This window comes from Lytechinus variegatus, chromosome 11 (genome assembly GCF_018143015.1).
Source record: "Lytechinus variegatus isolate NC3 chromosome 11, Lvar_3.0, whole genome shotgun sequence".
In the NCBI taxonomy this organism is placed as follows: Eukaryota; Metazoa; Echinodermata; class Echinoidea; order Temnopleuroida; family Toxopneustidae; genus Lytechinus; species Lytechinus variegatus.
This window is the reverse complement of record NC_054750.1, coordinates 24,946,582-24,964,448: the sequence shown is the minus strand read 5'-3', so window position 1 is coordinate 24,964,448 and position 17,867 is coordinate 24,946,582. Positions and strand designations below refer to the sequence as shown.

The following is a 17,867-nucleotide window of genomic DNA, read 5'->3' as shown; positions in this document are numbered from 1 at the left end:
CCTTTAAGATTACGCAATCTGGTATTAAAGATTACAGGTGTTCTCGAGACTCTGCTGCAGGAACTTATTTTATTTCAAAGATAAATTTTCTAACAGTGTATGTTAATCAGGATTACAATGATTCTGGTGTTCAGATGTAATTCTAACGAAATCAGGAAGCGGTTGGCACTCGCATTAAATGACTATGGTGAGATATGTATACTCTTAACCGATTCCTAAAATATGGTCCTAAAAATGTCCCTGTTTGGGTTCAATATATATACAAATTTCAGCTCGCGCTTCGCGCTCGTAATGTTTGTTTAGCGAGACATGTACGTATCATGATAACAAACATTTGCTTAAAATGTCCCTCTTTAGGTCTGAATATAAAAAATGTTCAGCTCGCGCTTCGAGCTCACATTATTTGATCAGTCAGATACAGATCCGTTTAATGGCACTGTCATTCAAAATGTCTCTACTAGAACAGTATACCTGGCAACTGTGCGCGCTTCGCGCGATCACTAAGTGACCCACAATCTATGCTGGTCCCCCCATGCCGTGACACACGGTACGCCACTGGTTAAGTATATAAAGGAAAAAAATTTGGGAGCTCAGTATTTATATCTACAATGCAATGCAAAGTCAGCTGTATCTTAATCAAAATTTCCCTTATCAAATTTTCCAAACATTACTACTTACAGATCATCATGGGCGTATGTGTCTCTGGCAATAACCCCTGTGAGAAGCACAATAAGGGCAGGAACCCCTGAAAGCAATGACATACACAAGAATACCTATTATGAAAATATATTTTTTGTATATCGATAAACAAGAACTTGTAACATTTGACTTTTCATTCTATGCACTAGTCTAAACTTTTATTATTAAAGAAATAATATGGTAAACTAAAGGAATATACATGTACTTGGTATAACATTAAACGTTTAAGCCCCTATCTCAAAATCAAAACCAAAACTTTAAACCTGATGTTTTTGTCTTTAATCGATTTCCTTTCTTGTGAAATTCAAAATGTACGGTAAAAAAAATGTCCCATAATTTTCAGGCCGACCTTTTTTTAGCATGAAGACTTTGATTTCATCATACGCTCTTATTTGATAGAGCCATGGTTCCAGTATTTTCTGGTATCATTTCATTTGGATCTTTGCACGCATGAAAGAGTAAACAATCTTCAGAAGACTGCATGATCTAAATTGTGCCAAGTGGACCATTTAATCAAATGTTAAAATGTGTACAAGCATACCCTCACACACTCTCATCACACATACACACACTCAGAACACCACCATATAACAATCCTCCCTCAAACGCATTATCATCCCTTACGCACCAACAGAGTAAACAATTCACAAAAAAATCAGTTCACTTTTTCTGATTAACAATCATATCAGTGTTTCCTTTGTCAACTGTCTGTGAGTGCATGTATAGGTGTGCGTTATGTGTGTGTGCGAGCTTATGTGCGTTGAGGTTATGGGTGTTTTAACTGGTATGGATGAGAGAGGGTGGGTGCGTTTGTATGTGTGTGGATGTTGGAGGTGGGGTGTGTTCGTGGTGTGTGTAAATGAGGAGTTTTTGTTGGTATTGGTCTTTGAGTATGTACAAAATAATTCATTCTCTTTTTTTTTTATTCTTGACCTACCCATTTGGCGCGACTGAGATTTTGCTATCTTCTAAAGATTGTCTGTTAGTCTTCCATGCATGTAATGATCGAAATAATTCTAGGAGGTTGATTCTACCATGACATATCATGAATCACATGACTACCTGCTCCTCCTCTTTACAAGACAACTTCAAAATGATTCACTCACATTATTTAATTATACAAAACATGCAATCCTGGCAAATGTTTTGGTTGTGCTCTCACATAGTAATGATTGGATTTAGATGGACATACTGTCCCCCGGATTCTGTAACGACCACCATCTTGTGCATGCACAGCATCGCTCAGAGTTATAAACCAAACCATTCATAAAGGGAATTTTCGCAACAGAGATTTGTTGGTTACGAAGTAACTTTTCCATATTGAGTTACCAGTAATTACGCTATATTAAAGAGACCATGTAAATGCTGGCCAGTATGTCATGCATATCCAAAACTGAAGTATGAAAGGACTATTAAGGGTGTAGTTGATCTGCCTCACGCTGGTCTTAGAAAATAAAGAAGTACTAAACCTACCCCATGCAGCCAGACAGGCCTTGATCATGAATTTTGGGATGTAGGTGTTGAATATCTTCACAATGATAAGATATGTATTGTATCCTTCCACTCCCATCCATGCAATAGAGGAGAGAACGAAGTAGTGTACAAGGGCTGAAAGGAACCCACAAGGTCCTGCTTGAACCTCACGGTAATCTCTGATCGAATCCAGAGAGATCATGATGACGAATGTTATGTAGAGACACAGTAAGGTTGCACATAGACAGATAAAGATCTTACTGGTCTGTTTCGCCCTCAAATCCCTAGAAAGATGGAAACATTGAAACAAGGTTAACAATTATTCATAACGACATTGGAATCGAACTGAAATCAAAGTCGATGTATTCATAAACTGTACAAACAATCAAAATCTTGTAATGCATCCGGGGGGGGGGGGGGGCACTTCGATTTACGAGTAGATACCATGCGCGACCATGGGTTCTCGAAAAGCACCCTGAGCAAGTAATTTCCATATTCTGAAAATGCACCCCTTAACAAGTATTGGCGCGTGAAACCCGATCCTTAACAAGTATTGTAAACCAGACCATACTCTTGGCAAATAAGTAACATTTGAATAAAGTAACATTTTGGAGATTCCTCGGTGTAAAATACTGGGCATAATTCAGTTATTAAGATACGTATCGATGTTCAAGTTATAGGGTAAGGGTTAGATATGGTATCTTTCAGATAACATATTATTTCATATCTGATGGTACAGAATGGCAGTTGCATATATTCAATTTTGATGAATAGGCAAATGCTAAAGTTAGAGCAAACGTTAGGAAAGTCGAAATCCAAAAGGGGTGCCAGTCAGACTGCAGGTCCCAAGAAGGTGGCTTCTTTCATCCAAGTGATATTCATGACTTGAGATGTTTTGCATATTTAATGAGCTTGATGCGGACCAAAACATCTCTTTTCATTCGGTCCTTGCTGCTCTAATTATGCATCGAATTTTATGAATTTGGTACCATTGTAAAGAAGAAGAATCATTCTTTTAGGTCATGAGTTTGGATTTATTCAAAGATTTTGTAATATGATTAAAATTTTGATCTAAAAAATGCTACAAATAAATGTAGCTGCTATTTTCACACTTTATTTTTGTTTGAGCCCAAATGATTTTTATATCATTATAAAACTGAATATGTATGCTTTGAAAGGATATAGGTTTCAAATAAGAATTGGTTTAATCGGGTTAAGATCACACTTTTCATTTGCCAAGAACATTAAGCAGCTTGAAAACAAGAATACTGCTCTCTGATTGGTCAGAGACCACACAATGGCAAATTCAAACGGTTCCAGTGCCTGGGTTCGTGGGAAGGTCACACTTCCCATGTGGTAATCTCAAATACCCCGCGCCTGTTGTTCTGTGAACCTTATCCAGCCAATCAGAACTCTGGATTTCATGCAAGTACAACATTTCAGAAATCTCGTCTTGTACCTTGGTGGGAAAAGTGTGATCTTGACCCGATTAAAAGGTGCCGCATATCAAGAGTGGCATTACGAGAAAGTACAGAAGTTCAGCTTTATGGTGATATAGATATCATTGAAGCTGAAAATAAAAAGTTTTGCACAATTTGCAAAACAAAACAGAGGAAAACAGTTTTGAGGCACATTTTCAGGCCAGAAATTTACTTATTTAACAAAATTATTGTATACAAAATAAATGACCAATATGAAAGAGTAACTTTTACTCTATATGATGGTGTAAAAATATGTCATTTAACTTGAGGTTAAAACAGGTAAATTCTTAGAGAAAGAAAACCTCACGAATCCCGAGATTTTGCAAGGAGGATTCAGCCACGAGATGATTTGCATGAATCTGGCCCTTTTGCTCATTAGCATAGGGACCTGCGGTCTGACTTGAGCCAGGGATTAATAATAGTCCAGTCATTTAAAATTTTCACTTGGAACAAATTGCAACAGAATTTATTCCAATGCAGAACGTTTCTTTGAGGTCCATAGAAGACCATACTAAAAGTCCCAGAAAATCCGAATAGGGGAAAGTGTTCTAATTTGCATAAACATAATGGTTAATTTTGGTCATATTCGCTCATTAAGTTTACGTAGCAGACGACGCCAGTGTAGACTATGTACTCAGACCCGATTACAAATCATATCAATTCCGGCCTCGATATACTATAAACATTGACTTCCTCAAACTATCGCTGTATCATAAATATCAGTAAGCAAAGATTTATACCACAAGAACATTGTTACTATTAACATTAAATACGTAAATTCGATTCTGTTTGGACTGTATTAATTGTTTAACATGAAAAGGTCTAGGCACGGAAACTATCATATGCTAGTCACGTGACATTGTACACCAAAATAATGACATTTTCTGCTTGCTCGATCTCAAAGTTCAAGAGAAAAATAAGATGTACAGCTATTAGACCTGCCTATTATACTACTATTTAACTGTATACCAAAGTAGCACTTTTTCCGTATTTTGCCAATTTATGGGGAAAATCTGTCAATTTGGAGCCCCTGAAGAGGGAAGGGGTCGATGCGCCGTATTTTGCCAATTTATGGGAAAATCTGTCAATTTGGAGTCCCTGAAGAGGGAAGGGTCGATGCGCTGATAGACTAAACCTACTCATCTTTAAGTTTCAAATATTAAAAGTGACTTAACCATATAGCAGAAATGCCTTTTGCCCGAATGGGGGGGGGGTCAAAAACTGCAATTTTGAGACTTCGGGAACCCCTAAGGGAGGTAGGCTTTGCTGAGCCAGCACTTCTTTATTGTAGTTGATAGAGGAAAATCTACTTTTTTATCTCCAAGTGGTTACGAAACAATGAAAGAAGTTTGCTATAGAGCAGAACAACTTTTGCCTTAATAGGGGCTCCAAATTGGCAGATTTTCCCCATAAATTATAAATAAAATAAGGAGGGGAAAATAGACAAAAAGGGTGGGGAGACTTAGGGAACCCCTGAGGGGGTAGGCTTTGCTGAGCCAGAACTTCTTTATATGTAGCTGATATAAAGGATTTTTTTTAATCTCCAAGTGGTTACGAAACAATGAAAGTGGTTTGCTATATATATATATATATATATATATATAAACATTTTTGCATCAATGAGGGCTCCGAATTGATAGATTTTTCCATAAATAGGCAAAATATGGAAAAGGGATGGTTGACTTCGGCAAACCCCTGAGAGGTAGGGTTTGCTGTGCCAGCACTTCTTTGTATGTAGCTGATGGAGGAAAATCTAATTTTATTATCTCCAAGTGGTTCCAAAGAATAAAAGTGGTCTACTGCAAAGGGGAAACGCCTTTTACCTCATTGGGGCTCCAAAATTTTACAAGAAATTGGTAAAATACGCTTAAGGGGTGGGGTGATTTCAGCAGCTCCCTAAAGGATGTAGGCTTTGATGTGCCAGCACTTCTTTATACGTAGCACATAGACAAAAGGCTACTCTTTTGTTTCCAAGTGGTTTTAAAACAATAAAAGTGGCTTACACTGTAGCAGAAACATATTTTTGCCTCAATGAGGGCTCCGGATTTATAGATTTTTCCATAAATTGGCAAAATATGGAAAAGGGGTGAATGACTTTAGCGAACCCCGTAGACTTTGCTGTGCCAGCACTTCTTTAAATTTAGCTGATAGAAGAAAATCTCTTTTTTCATCCCCAAGTGCTTACAAAAGAATTAAATCGGTTTACTGCAAAGGGGAAACGCCTATTGCCTCAATGGAGCTAAAAATTGTGCGAATTTTCCAAGAAATGAGCAAATTACAAAAAGGGTTTGGTGACTTCAGAAGACCCCTGAAAGGGTAGGCTTTGATGTGCCATTATGTAACTCAAAGAGAAAAGCCTGCTCTTTTGCCTCCAAGTGATTTCTAGACAATAAAAGTTTTTTTCTTTGTAGCAAAACACCGCGTTATCACATCGGGGGCTCCAAAAAGCACGATATTTTTAATAGTTGAGCTACGGATAAGGGGGTAACTTTGACAAGCTATTGCGGGACTATGCTGTGATGTTCTTGAACGTAATTGCATACAGCATGCAGATCAATTATGCATCCTCTAACTTTTTCTAAGAAATTTCATTAACATAAATGTTACTTTCAAATGAAGAAAAGGCCCTTTGCCCACATATCAATAAATATACACCTTTGTATCGCTAGACGTCATTGTATTTACGCGTGTTAGTCACACCAACAAAGGCGAGGCAAGACCGATTTAGTATATTGTACTATCTTCAAAGGCATCCAAGCGATCGCGTTGTAGTCGATATAAAAGAGTGACTGGACACGGAGGTTGGTTTTTGGTGTCACTTTATCGCAATACAGCATAATACATTCGGATGTATTTGCCCTTAATCTAAGCAAGTTAAGACATTAATACTGTTATGAAGCATATCAATTTTTTCGTTGATATATCCCCATTCTTGTCGAATGCTGATATTTTACATTAGTTGTTGATGCTAATGTTTTAAAACAGAAAGATTTCAATGCACATGCAAATTTTTGACCGAAAACACGAAAATTTTGGCATAATTTCTCACATTTTTCGAAAAATATGAACCGGACAGTCCCGGAAACGATTGCAACCGAATTGTGATATCTTAATCATAGTGAATTGCGTATTCATTTCAAGATTTTTCCATGATCTGTACAAAAAATATTAAGGATAAGGCATATCAATTAATTTTGGCAGCCATCTTGGATTTATGCAAATTAGATGCCTTTCCCCTATTCGGAAAGTTTGGGACTTTTAGTATGTTGTACTAGGGACCTTACAGAAATGCATTGTGATAAAAAAAATTCTGTTGCAATTTGTTCCAAGTTTGGTAAAAATTTGGGCTAAAATGACTGGGCTATAATGCAGCGCTCACCGCGCGTGCTGTCCCCTTGCAAAACGACTACCTCGAACTCACTTATTCCAGAGATAAGTTGTCAATGCGACGAGGAGGCTGAGGATAGAGAGACCGCATCCAACATAGGTCAAGATATTGTATACCGCCTCTGGGGAATCCTGTATTCGGATATCCTGTATAATGAAACAAATAACAAAATACATTCAACTACTGCACTAACAATGTCATCTGGTGATTGCCATGTTCTGCAATGGAATGGTATTCCCCAAAATCTGCAAATTATTGTAATACATTGATATCCTTCTGTTAATGTTTGCACTGTATTAATAATAATGATAAAAAACCGAAGACATTTATCTTTAAAATAAAAAGGGAGAATCGAAATGGAGGATTGAGGGGACCGAAACTGATAAAAATTAATGCTTTCTTCTTCATTCATGTAATCATCATACTTGATGCCAACCTCTGCAAACTGCAGTGTTTCAGTAAGGTTTAAGAGATCAAGGAACTTTATAGGATATAAACCGCTGTTGTAAATCACGTAGCAGCCCAGTGGCGGCGATCCGGGAGCGGGGGGGGGGGGGGCACAGTGCCCTATCTTTATGAAGCAGTGAAAAAGTGTTAGATTACTGCCCCTGCAGTGCACCCTTTTAACCAAGAAAAATGCCACTCACGACGAACGAGTTATCTGCCCCTTTCACCTGAGAAAGACCCGTTTTATGTCCGTGCAATTAGATGCTCCCTTGCCTCCTTCAGTCAGGAGGCAGGTCCTCAAAAAGTAGCTTCTTTCATAGTGATATTCATGACTAGAGATGTTCTGCATATTTAATGAGCTGGGTGCGAACCAAAACGCCTCTTTTTATTCGGCCATTGCTGCTCTAAATTTATTTCAAATTTCATTATTCTGGTATCACTGTAAATAAGAAGAGTCATTCTTAACGTGTGATTGAATTCATAAAAAGAAATTGTAATAAAGGCAAAAGTTTTGATCTAAACCATGCTTCCCCGTGCCTCTTGTAATGAAGCCTTATTCAGCCAATCAGATCTCCGAATTTCATGCTACTCAGAATCTTAGAAATCTCGTCATGTATCTTGATGGGAAAAGTGTAATCTTGACACTTTTAGCTTGATGATGATACAAATAATAGGCTCAAAATAAAAATTTCTGCACAGTTTGCAAGAGAAAACAGAGGAAGAAACTCAGTTTTGAGGCATCTTTTCAGGCCTGAAATTCACTTATTTGTGAACATATTTGAAAAATACTAATATAAAATAGTAACAGTTACTCGTATTTAATAGTATGATATTCCATTTTACTTGAGGATAAAGGGGTTAAATCATTTTAGAAAGAAAATCTCACGAATCACGAAATTGTGCAGGAATGGAGATTAAGTCACTAGAGGATTTGGATGATTTTTGCCTATTTGCTCATTAGCATAGGGACCTGCAGACTGACTGTCTTGTAAGCGCCTTTCTCGAATCAGTGCCCCTTTTAGCTAAGAAAAATGCACCCACAACCTTCAGTGTTCTGTGCACCTTTCACCTGAGAAGGACCCATCTTATTTAATGAGTGCCCCTTTGCCCTCTCGTAGTTGCCTGATCTTCCTATCAGTTAAGTTGTCCCGAAAAACACTCTTTTTCGTGCCCGATGAGCGTCTGGTTTCTTTATCTAGCGCAGCCTGCTTCCTTCTGCAGTTCTGCTAGTGCATAATGAATGAAAAATAATCCTACGTGCCTTAATTTTCATGAATCATGTGAGTGGGGGTAGAAAAGTTTTTTTTTCTTTGTTTTAAGGTCACGACCCAACGTACCATGCGTGCGCCCACGATCCAGACACGATCTCCATATTCCTCCCAACCATAAAAAAACCAAGGGGAGATTAAAATGGAAATTAAACATCACCTTTTTCTTGGCCGGTTACAAATTAGTGATGCCAATAAAGATCCCCAATCAACGAAACACACACCAAATTTAATTTTGAATTGAATTGAAAAAAAAGTAAAAAGGTATAAAACATGACTACTAATAACGGTAAATGGTGTCATCCATTATCCATTATAAGATCGGCTAATTCCATTTGCCATGTAGCCTACATATAATGTGTCCATCTGAATATATTCTTGACTGACAAAAACATCTGTCAGTATTATATGCCCTAGCACAAGCAGATATTCTATAATTTCACTGGAGGGCATCCTAATCGTATGGATAATAGTTGCAGATGGACAGTAGATGAAATCGTCATTTTTTTGAATTCTGTTTTTATTATAACAAATTGAAATAGATCACAAAATTCACAAATGATTATTAGGTGATTGCAAATCACATAAACAAAAGTTACACAAAAGACAAAATAACAACCATAATAATAATAAAAAAACTGTACCTACTTATCCTCCCCCACCCCCCCCCATAGGAATGTGGCAAAGTGATGACTTAATATTACTGTTATCTAAACAAAGATAGGTGATATGGTAAATAAAGTAGACAAAACAAAATATACAAGCTATTATTATGAAGTGGTTTCCAAACAACTAATCATAGGATTAAAAAACCCAACTGGTTATCCAAGACAACATAATTTTGGAGGTTTTTAAACGAACAAGTATTTATTTATTTATTTATTTATTAGAACATATTTAATCAGGTACAAAAGATCAGTATAAAACTGTTTTTCATCAATGACCTGATGAAAACATAAAGAATAACATAAATCATCACATCATACATGAAAATATAGTCAAAATCTAAATCAAAGATAACAATACTTAGTAACATAAATAAACAAATATTGTTACTTAGATGGTAATATTAATCAAACTAAAATATTTCAAATTATTAAAAGGAACAGTAACTAATTTTAATACTACTAATTGTATAATTTATTCACTGATAAAAACAAAGTATATCAAGTTGACTGAGATACAATTTGCATGAAAAAATGGGATCTGATGTCTACAACCATATAACCAATACAGTGCAGTATTATTTTTAAAAAGGGGGCACTAAGCCTGTTATACAAAATATACAGTGTTATCATGTAACCTGCTGACATTTTTGAAAACCAAATTATAAGGGGAATCGCTACTTCTTAAAGTGGGCGGGCAACTTATTATTTTTTCTTACCTGTCAAATATTCCAAGTCCTGTTGTTTTTTTAACAAATGTTTTCAAAAGAGCAAAACTTGGAGGATTATTCTTAAATTTACATGTATGAATATAATACTTCAAAAGTAAGAAAAGGTATGAAACGAACTTATCAGCTGAGAGTCCGAACATTTTTTCAAAATTAGAACCATTTATTTGAACATTATTTTGGGAAATTTTCTTTAAAAGGGATTGCCAAATAGGAATTATCCTTTCACATTCTCAAAACAGGTGGACTATTGTTTCCTCACTTTTATTACAGAAAACACAATTGAGTGAATCCTTAGATTTAATCTTATACAAAAAATCATTTAATGATATGGTATGATATGAAAAATCTTAAAATAGAATGATCTTAATTTAGTATCAATGGTACAAAAAAAATTGTGTAGTGTACCTTTTCCCAATCGATAGATACTGGTATTGGTAAACGTTCATCCCAATAAGAGTATCTTTTGTCAGGTGTGATCCCCTAAATAAAATGTATGAATGTCTAGGGACTTTTTATAACTCAACAATTTATGTACAATTGTTTCATGAACACCAATAATACCAGGGTCAAAACTCACCAACCATTCTTTCGGGATGCACTTAATTAAAAAATTGAATTTCCTTCTGTCTGTTTGACTGATTCCAAAATATAACACAAGCTCTTCAAAGAGTTTGTGACCTAAAAGAGGAGGATTAAATACGTCTGACATCAATAAGACATTTCTCTCATGCCACATTGGATAATTAAGATACTGTTTAGATTTTAAACGAATGAGTTTGTTATATACCACAGGAGTTGATAAACACTCAAATCTGGAAATGTGTTACCATAAAATTCGACAGCAGCTTCCTCCCTAAATGAATACCACATTCTCAATGCTTTAGCTAATTGTATATTTCCAAGACTGTTTAAAATGCTCTCAGGTGCATGAGATTTCCACAAAATCTGAATAATTTTTTTTATCATGATTAAATTTTTCTAAACAGGCTACTTCAATTTTTTCCCATGGAGCATTAAAATTCTTATCCAATAAGTGTTTTACCCAGACCATTTTTTGAACACATGCAAGAGAAAAAAGGTCAATCATTCTAAGTCCAGCCTGAGTATAATCATTACACATTATTATACGTTGAACTCTATCCTTGCCTCCATTCCAAATAAATTTAAAAATAATTCATTTAATTCTTTAAAAAAGGCTCTGGGTAATTTAACAGAAAAAACAGAAAAAAATGTTACCTGGGATTACCCAATGAGGTTCAACAACGGTTATGTAAATGAAAATTATATTTTCCGAAAGTCACTGTTTGGGACCTATGCTAATTCTGTCAGATTGATATTTTCCGAAAGTCACTACCTATTTTCATTCTGTCAGATTAACATTATTCCATGAAAACCTCTCTAATACGATTCCAACTATAATCGCAATTTATGATTTAGGAATACCTAGAAGGGCAATATGACTTGAACAGTGAACCTTGTAGGGTAAACCTACACAAAAAATGACAATTGTAAAAACAGAAGGTACCCCCTTTGAAAAAAAACAAAAAAATTTCACAAATTTATCAAAAATATGCACAAAAGCCAACAATTTCCCCTAATAAAATATAAAAACGCCCCAACGATAGACTGGGTCGCTTCGCTCACTCGCTTTTAATTTTTTCCAAAAAGTTTACGCATGTTGCCACCTCCCAGCGTAAAATTTCTGCATACATCCATGTTTACGATGGTGACCTTTTCGAAAGAAATGGTGCCATATTTTCCTTGTGTAACCCCCCCCCCCTATTTAAACTTCGCTCCACCGCCCCTGTAACAGCCAAATATTTTTTTCTCACTCACCATTAATACCGCGAAGTTGGTAAGATGGTCACAAGCACAACGCACTCTCTCATCCCAGGAACCCTCCTGTGTTGATTCAGAGTTGGCATAATTGATATCATCATCGGTTGATCCGACTCTAGAAATCAGTGAACATCCATCTTGGGCCCAATCTGCTTTCTCATCATCCCAGAATGAACACATAGGATTATCATATCCAGACTACAAATACACAGAAAAAAGGACAATAAAATTTCTAATTTACAGTCCATGAAGACGAGAGGTGCATTGATAGAATGAATATAATAATGCAATGAATACTATGATCGACTTTATGTAGCTTAAAATAATGACAATGCACATCAATTTGTAGTCCTTAGCATATATAAGTACATAATCATTATGATATCATGAGAGCAATCAACCGCATGGATAAGATAGGAGATTCTGAATTATGCAAAGGCCTCCTACTTCCATAATTGCCAAAGTAAAATAAAATTGTGGGGATAAAATGGTTTCTTCAACCTAAATGGCATCATGCACAAGTCTCTTACCATTAATGTCAAAAATGTAAAGTTAATGGGTTCAGCCAAGGATTCCACTCTTCTCCCATCGATGCTGACGGCTATGACAGGAGTGTTAGCTGACCGATTCACGGCTTCATTATCTGCACTGAATTCGCGCAGTGATTTAGAAATGAACAAGGCTGGAGTTGAAAAGACGTTGAAGTTTATACGAATGTATTCACCGCTGCCATTCGACGACGATCCCGTAAGAGGATTCGTGGATGATATGGCCGATGAAACCGAAGAAGGGATAATGACCTGTGCGATTGTGTCTGGTTTGGAAGCAATACTGTCATCGTCCTGGTGGTCACCTTGAGTAAGAGCACTGATGGTAAAATTGGCCTTAGTCAAATCAGAAAGAGTAGATCCGGCCAGAGAAAGAACAAGTCCGCCCATGCCCTCATCAGCTGATACACTCTGGATCTAGTATGCGGATTTGAACAATCGACAATGGAATACTTTCTTTACTTTCCTTTAAAAAAATCGTAGTTTGCATTAACAGTTTCGAACCACAGTACACAACATTCGGTTATAAAACTTCTCTCCTTCATTGCGAGTTTGATTTATTTAAAATGTCAACGCTACGTTTAACCAGATAATTTGAAGTATGTAAAAAGATAAACATAAACAACTGTAATGAACTTTGATAAAAATGGAAGCTTAATAAAGATATGAAACTCGCGAAATGTTTAGTAATGGCACATACTTTATTTGAAAGAACCGTCAACCTTTGGCATCTCTGATTTTGATGTGAATGAATGGCATGACATTGTTTAACTGATCTGTGATCAATAATGACTTATAAGTAGTAGTTGAAGATGGGTCTCTGTGTCTGTTTCACAATTTCATGACTTGCAATAGCCGAAACCACCAGCCCTTCTCCGTGATTTAGTGGCTAGGTTATGACATTCAAAGTCAGAGGTTCGAGTTCGAATTCCAGTTGGGTCATTTGTCTTACTCTCTTACAAAAATCTAACAGGGCTCGACAACTCTCGAGAAGTTTGATTGAAGGTAATTTAAATATAATAATAGAATATGAATAATGTATTAATATCTTTGTTTATTTGGCCTGTAGACAAATTGAGTACTTTGTAAATAAGTTGTTAACATATTTGAGTGTGTGTGTGTGTGTGGGGGGGTGGAGTGAGGGTGTATTTAAATTTCTCCTTATCCAATATGACACCCGTTAGATGACGCTGTCTTTTTATAAACTACTAATTTCTCGCCTTATCCCTTTCTCCGTCTTTTTGAAAATTCCACTCCTTGAATCATTTAAGTACCCATTATAGTCACCTGAACAGCAACATTTGGCTGCTGAATGTTGAGCATCTCACCATCGGCAACCTCAACACGGCTGATTTGCTCCTCAAAAGCCTCTCGTAATTTCGAAACTGCTTCTTCCGCAGCAACGAGTATATCTGTTTCTACCTCTGCTACATTACTTAAAGTACCAGTTAGATCCTCCGTTACCTGTCGTATCAAACAAATAAAAGGATATTGTTTAGGACTACAATGAAAAGGTCACATAAACAGGTAGCGTTATATTAGGTTAATAACACAGATCATGATCCTCTGTATTTTAAAAAATCAATTCACTATCTCTGCACTGAGATAGCCACCGGTTGGATTAAACATCTGTAACTGCTCCAGTTCACCCACTACATCCACTGCATTATGAGACTCTTATTCAGAAAGACTTGCAACTTAGAAAAACGACTGACCAACGACATAACCATAGTAAATAATATTACATAGGTTATGTAGATTCGAATCAGTGATAGGTCACCACGCCATCACGTGACCATAGCTTCGAGGATCGCATTTGTTATATTCTAGGTTTTGACGTCACCTCAGGGAATATACTTTGTTGTATTTTCAATTGCGGCGTTATATTCACTAAGGTGACGTCACTCGCTGCATACAAGTTGCGTAACAAGTGTAAAAATGTACGAGCTAATGTTAATGTGTGGATTGCATGAAGAACGCGCTTGATGTATTATAAAAAAAAATAATTATGACGTAGATGGATCAGAGCTGAAGCATGAATTTCGGGTTTGAGCCAGATGATGAATGCAATTTCTGATGGCGAATCTACATATACTATTATAATATAACAGATATTGCCTGGTCTATCGTTTTAATAAATAACATTTCAACTCCCCTCCGAAGCTATATTTTTCCCTCGGGATAACATTTTCCCTCACCGCCGTAGTAATAGTACACAGCTCCTACTCGTTTTTCAAAAAACTATTTCAAAATTCTATAGAATCAGGTATTTTTTTGGTACCATTTCCCCTATTTCGAGGGTGCTAAACTCGATTATGCTTGTTAAAAAATAAATAAATGACGTCTTTGGTCGTTGCCATGGCAACTGATTATTTTCTAAAAAAATAACATATGTTTGTTATAATTGTAGATAAACGTGGTAAAAATGCCCCAATCTTACAGTTTTAAGCTTCCAATACGATAAATCGTAATACTTCTAGAAATTTAAAGTCATCCCAACAGTTGGAATTATACCGTTGCCATGATGGTTACGGCTATTGCCCAAGAAAAGTGAATATTTTGATTAAAAATGTAAATTCTAAATTTCCCCCTTTTCCCCAAATTGAGCCGTTACCATGGCAACCAAATAACCCATAACTTAATGAAAATAACATGTTGTAAAAAGATATTGGTGGATGCGTGAATGTTTGACCCACAACTAGTTCTCGTTCTGTATGATCCAATCAAATGATAAGAATCACTGTTGCCTTGGTAAATAACGCTATTGAATTTAACCATGAATATAGATGTTGCAAATGACCTGTTGTCATGGTAACGGCTCATCCCCCAATTAAAAAAAGCAATACATTTAAAACCTGATACGGGGGGGGGGGTTCCCTTAATTAGGACGCCGAAGTTTTTTTCCCACTTTTGGTGGGAAAAGTGGGTCGTTACCATGGCAATAGTTCATTTGCAACATTGATGTTTATCGTTAAATTCAGTCATTACCATGACAACAACAATTCATTTCATGCAGATCACTAATTTGACCGCAGGATGATTCAAAATGAATGACTGGTTCAAACTTATAGCATGACGTAGATAATGTATTTTTATGTTATTTTCCACCATGTTATTATTAGGTGTTATTTGGTTGCCATGGCAATGATTTAAGATGCTATTTTTAAAATTCATTTTCAATATCCTGAAATTAAGATGAATTACCCCCTTCCCCAAAAAATAAATAAATAAAAAATCAAATTCATATCTTTAAAATTTACATTTGGGAAGGAAATGAGCCGTTACCATGACAACCATTTGCAAAATTGATATTTATCGTTAAATTCAATCGTTACCAAGGTACCAATTAATATATTATCAGTCTGTTTATTAACGTAATTCATGGGGATCAAACCTATTAAACTGATATGCAGAGTTAGTGGTTTTTGTCGTATTTTCCATCATTATCTGTTAACATGTTATTTTGTATCAAGTTATGGGTTATGTGGTTGCCATGGTAACGGCCTAAAATGGTATTTGACTATTCTTACATGGGTAGCAATAATCACTTCATTCATCAGCACCGATAAATATGGGAAAAGGGGGAAAAATCAGATTTTACATTTTTAATCAAAATGTTTAGTTTTCTAGGGGAATAGCCGTTACCATGGCAACGTTATAATTTCAACTGTTGGGAGGACTTTAAATTTCTAGAATTATTAAGACTTATCGAATTGGAAGCTTAAAACTGTAAGATTGGGGCATTTATACCATGTTTATCTACAATTATGACAAATATAATATTATTTTTTTAGAAAATAATCTGTTGTCATGGCAACGACAAAAGACGTCATTTATATATTTTTTTACCTGCATAATTGTGTTCAGCACCCTCGAAATAGGGGAAATGGAACAAAAAATATTTGATTCCATAGAATTTTGAAATAATTTTTTGAAAAACGAGTAGGAGCTAGTACTATTACTACGGCGACAGAGCACATTTGTCCGGTTTGGTAATGGCGGCCGGTCTTACATGGTCGGCACACGATTTGCCCGGAGTCAGCGCTCTAGCTACGCTTTATCCAACTCTATGGTCAAATCGTATTTAATCCACTGAATCCGGAAACTGTTGTGATAATTTCCGGGCCACAACTTCTACGACCTTGGGTCTTATGACGTCCGAATCATGTCAAATCACTGTGAATTCCATAACCATACATGTGCCAACGGTGAATTTGATTCATGAAATGAATCATAATCATTTGACCTGAAACATTCATGTTGAGCAATGACCGATCTAAACTTTGTCTTTACAACCTATTTTTATAGTTATTACCCCAGGTACCATGTTTGGAAAATACCTGTTCATTTGTAACATTTTGCTGTACAATACTCGATGTTATCTCTGCTATCAATGTGACGTCATCAGATGTGATGTCTTCGATATTTGAAGAAACAGCTTCTACTTGTTGGCTCACTTCCCCAGCGTTTTCTTCACTTATGCTTGCCTAAAATCAATCAGAATAAATATACATACAGAAATCGAGAGCTAATCATTTTTACAGAATCAATATTATTTGAAAAGAATAAATTTCGGTAGTCATACGTAATTTTACCTTACATTAGAATCAAGGAAAATAACAGAATTCTGCTTTGTAAACCCCTTTCATTTTTTCAGTTTACTATCCCATACATGGCGTTTTCCTTCAGTAACAAATTTATCCACAATGTGCTGCACTCAACCCAGGTGTGGTGAATGGGTAGATGGCGCTATATAAATGCCTATTATCATTATTACTATCGTGATCATTTATGAGAATACCAAGAAGGCTTAATTTTCAGTTAAGAGCTGGTTTATTGATAAGAATGAATTATATTCTCCATGATTATTTCTAATGGGTTTATCGTTTTAATGCAATCACGACTTCTAAAAATGTGAAATATGATATAAACAAATGACAAACAGTAGACAGAACGAGATACAAGGTAGAACATTACAGGTTTTTTTTTAAACACGGTACGTTGAAATATATAGGGCCTGAGGAACCCTAAATAGAGGCATTTTCATTGTACTTGTACTATACTACGTTTCCCCCTAAACCTAAAACCCTTTCCAGTAACTCGCTGGCCGGGCCAGGCCCGGACTAAGTCGTAAAATTTTGAGTTTATGAATGGCGCGGGCCAAAATAGCCCGCACCAGGCCCGGGCTATTTTGGTGCTGCTTTTATCAGCACCAGACCAGCGCCAGGACCGCACCAGGCGCCGACCAAAGAGTTTTATGAACGGATAGCAGCACCAGGCCGGCCCCGGCCAAAATTCCTCACACGGTAAAAGGTCACACAATTCTGG

General features: G+C 36.3%; 1 protein-coding gene across 1 annotated transcript in view; it reads right to left on the bottom strand.

Annotated features, from left to right (window-relative positions):
- Positions 1 to 17,867, bottom strand: part of LOC121423495 — a 45,099-nt gene that overhangs the window by 2,385 nt on the left and 24,847 nt on the right. Inside the window, exons 10-16 of the mRNA XM_041618843.1 lie at positions 16,880 to 17,026; positions 13,827 to 14,003; positions 12,522 to 12,956; positions 11,989 to 12,189; positions 7,075 to 7,187; positions 2,173 to 2,456; positions 679 to 745 (exon numbers count right to left, since the gene is read on the bottom strand). Coding sequence (XP_041474777.1) covers positions 679 to 745; positions 2,173 to 2,456; positions 7,075 to 7,187; positions 11,989 to 12,189; positions 12,522 to 12,956; positions 13,827 to 14,003; positions 16,880 to 17,026 — 1,424 coding nt within the window. The remainder of the gene's footprint in view (positions 1 to 678; positions 746 to 2,172; positions 2,457 to 7,074; positions 7,188 to 11,988; positions 12,190 to 12,521; positions 12,957 to 13,826; positions 14,004 to 16,879; positions 17,027 to 17,867) is intronic.